At 33.7% G+C, this 2954-nt stretch overlaps 1 protein-coding gene across 1 annotated transcript; it reads left to right on the top strand.

Annotated features, from left to right (window-relative positions):
* Positions 1-1659: 1659 nt before the first annotated feature.
* On the top strand, positions 1660-2121 carry LOC110454377 (probable RNA 2'-phosphotransferase). Its single transcript, XM_021503848.1, has one exon. It carries the CDS (start codon positions 1660-1662, stop codon positions 2119-2121), a length of 462 nt encoding a protein of 153 aa, XP_021359523.1.
* Positions 2122-2954: the final 833 nt, after the last annotated feature.

The raw sequence follows: 2954 nt of genomic DNA, 5'->3' as shown, positions 1-2954 counted from the left end.
ACTATCCGTGACCGCCGCCATCTTGTTTTCACGTCGTAGCGGAGCGGGCAGATTTGAATTCACTAAATAATTGATGTAAGTGTTCTAGGTCATTGTGTAACATAATTTACAATCCAATTGGTATATTATACCTCTATTCTTCTTAAGTAATACATTAAGTGAGTACTCACAACTTTTTACAGCTGTTTTAAATACATTTTCACTCTGTTCAATCGTGCTGCTTCCATGGTTTGTACTGTTGACATTGACGTTTCGGCCGGTTTCTTTGTATTTCTTAAATACGGCCTAGAAACGAGTTTTGATAATTCTGACAAGTGAATGCGACATTATTTAGCAAATCTGCAATATTTAGTAGTAACGATGACATGTTGCTCAATTATTTGTACATTTTTCCTTCTCGGCACTATGTTGTCGTTCCGGCGACGGAACACTATCTTTGTAAGTAAATCGGTTATTTCACTTAGTAACGCCGCCATCTTGCCTCCACAGTTCCTTATAAGGAAATGTGGAAGCACTAATTTGTATAAAAGGCGGTGCAAACTTTTGTACAGGAGCTCATTCATCCCGGCATCGGATTATTTCTTGCGCCTTTATAGGTATTGACATCAGGAGTTATCTCCCTTGTTCTAATAAGTATAACTTATAAGATTAGTCATTAGTGTTCAACTAAGAGTCTATTGTACTCTTACATCTATTACAGGATCTTTGGTTGGAATCTTGTAATAGAGAAATTGATGCTTTCATCAATTTCCATAATTATCAAGTTATAGTAATAATTATAGTTCTTAGATATAAGAGTCTATTGTTCTCTTATCTTTATTACAAGATATTTGGTTTATAATCTTGTAATAGAGAAATTGATGCTTTCATCAATTTCCATAATTATCAAGTTATAGTAATAATTATAGTTCTTAGATATAAGAGTCTATTGTTCTCTTATCTTTATTACAAGATATTTGGGTTATAATCTTGTAATAGAGAAATTGATGCTTTTATCAATTTCCATAACATAAATAATTACATGTAAAGAATCTCAGAGTTGAGTGTTTTCATGTACTAGTGAAGGTATTATATGAGATACTTTCTATAGATTTCACTGTGACATTTATTTAAGTTATTATTTAATGTACGAGTGTTATATTACTCTGCATTAGAGAGGGTATTATTTGATAATACTTTCGGCACAGAGTTGCCATAATTTATTGTTATGGTAATTTGAATATTTACTATAAAAACTATTTCTAATCATTGCAATACAATAATACTCTATTCGGCTAGTGATATTTTTAGACGCTACCATTTAGACAATTAATACAAATACTGGGACATCATCTTGATTGTAATCATTTATTGTAACAAGAGTAAACAGAGTGAGAGTTGAAATACCATATAGTACCTCTGTAATAAATAATCTTAGGATATTATCAGAATATATGTATTGCACTTGATTTGAGGCGTTGAGTTATTCTTTGACAATCTTGGCTAATACGACGATCTGTGATCAGCATTTCCCACGACATACAGTAGGCTTGAGTGTAACCCTCAAGCGGAGATTACAGGCGAGATTCGTTTATATATAGTATATAAGAGAAAATGATTTTTCTATTTTCATTAATCATTACTTTGACCAGTCTTTCTATTCAAATCAACATTTTCAAAATGGAATCTCTTTCCAGAGCTATGGTACACTACCTGAGACATGACCCTAACGCTCCTTTAGATGATGCAGCATCTGTTTCAGTGAACCACATATTGGAGATCTTCAACTTCAACAGAGACACCTTAGACACCATCATCAACCTACCTACAGATAAGCAACGTCTCTTTCTCTTACCATGCCACAACTTCATACGTGCAGCATCCGGCCACAGCAATCCTGTCAGACTCCATCTCCTGGGATCTCCCATCACCAACCCCTCATCAGTAAAGTATTGTACCCATGGCACATCAAAGAAGGCTTTACCAATCATCCAGAAAGAAGGACTACAGAAGATGAACCGCCAATATATACACTTTGCGAAGAACAAGACTTGCCTGAAGAAGGGATCTGATGTCATCATTACCCTAGATGTACCAAAGTACCTACGAGCTGGGATGAAACTATACCGCCTTGACNAATAAAATTCATGTATATTTATAATATTTAAAAATGTGTTATTCTCTTTAATGTTTCTGTGATTGATATTTAAGTAGATGTAATAAATAAACTGTTGTAAATAAATTCTAAAATTAATATAAAATTTGTACTAGTCATGTCTTATTAATTGCTATGGCGTTTTTAGCAAATGTACGAGTTACTTCCCTTGAAATTGACTTGTGAATCGCGAAGAAATATTTTGTCGATTTACTAACAAAATAAACATTTTTTAAGAATGAAACTTTACCAAAACATGTATATTGCAAATACCAAAGGAAAAACACAGTTAATTGCTGAAAATAATTCTTATATTTAGCTATGGTGTGAAAAAACACGTATGGCGCTAATTAGTGTAAAAGTGCTTCGTAATCAAGATCGATTTTCTAACAAAGTACACATTTTTTTTAAATGATACTTTACCAAACCATGTTAAATGAGTATACCAATGGTAAAATCGAAATAATTTGTGGATAAAACACTCACATTTTGCTATGGCGCGCAAAAACTCCTATGGCGCACCTATGGCGCTAAATCTCCTATGGCGCAAATTAGTGAGACCCGTCAGAGATGCTATTCTTACCACTGACTGTTCTAAGGCCATTGGTCTTGACCTGGTAAATCCTCGTCTTCTTAAAGAATCAGTAAATATCATAAGTGTCCCCTTAAGAAATCTCTTTAACAGGTCAATTAGATCTGGGTTATTCCCATCTGAATGGAAGTTTGCTAACGTCACCCCTGTGCATAACAAAGATAACAAGTCTATATTAACTAATTACAGACATATATCACTGCTATCGATCGTTGGTAAATTAATGGG

Source organism: Mizuhopecten yessoensis, unplaced genomic scaffold (assembly GCF_002113885.1).
Source record: "Mizuhopecten yessoensis strain PY_sf001 unplaced genomic scaffold, ASM211388v2 scaffold7817, whole genome shotgun sequence".
NCBI classification, from domain to species: Eukaryota; Metazoa; Mollusca; class Bivalvia; order Pectinida; family Pectinidae; genus Mizuhopecten; species Mizuhopecten yessoensis.
This window is presented reverse-complemented; position numbering and strand designations above follow the sequence as displayed.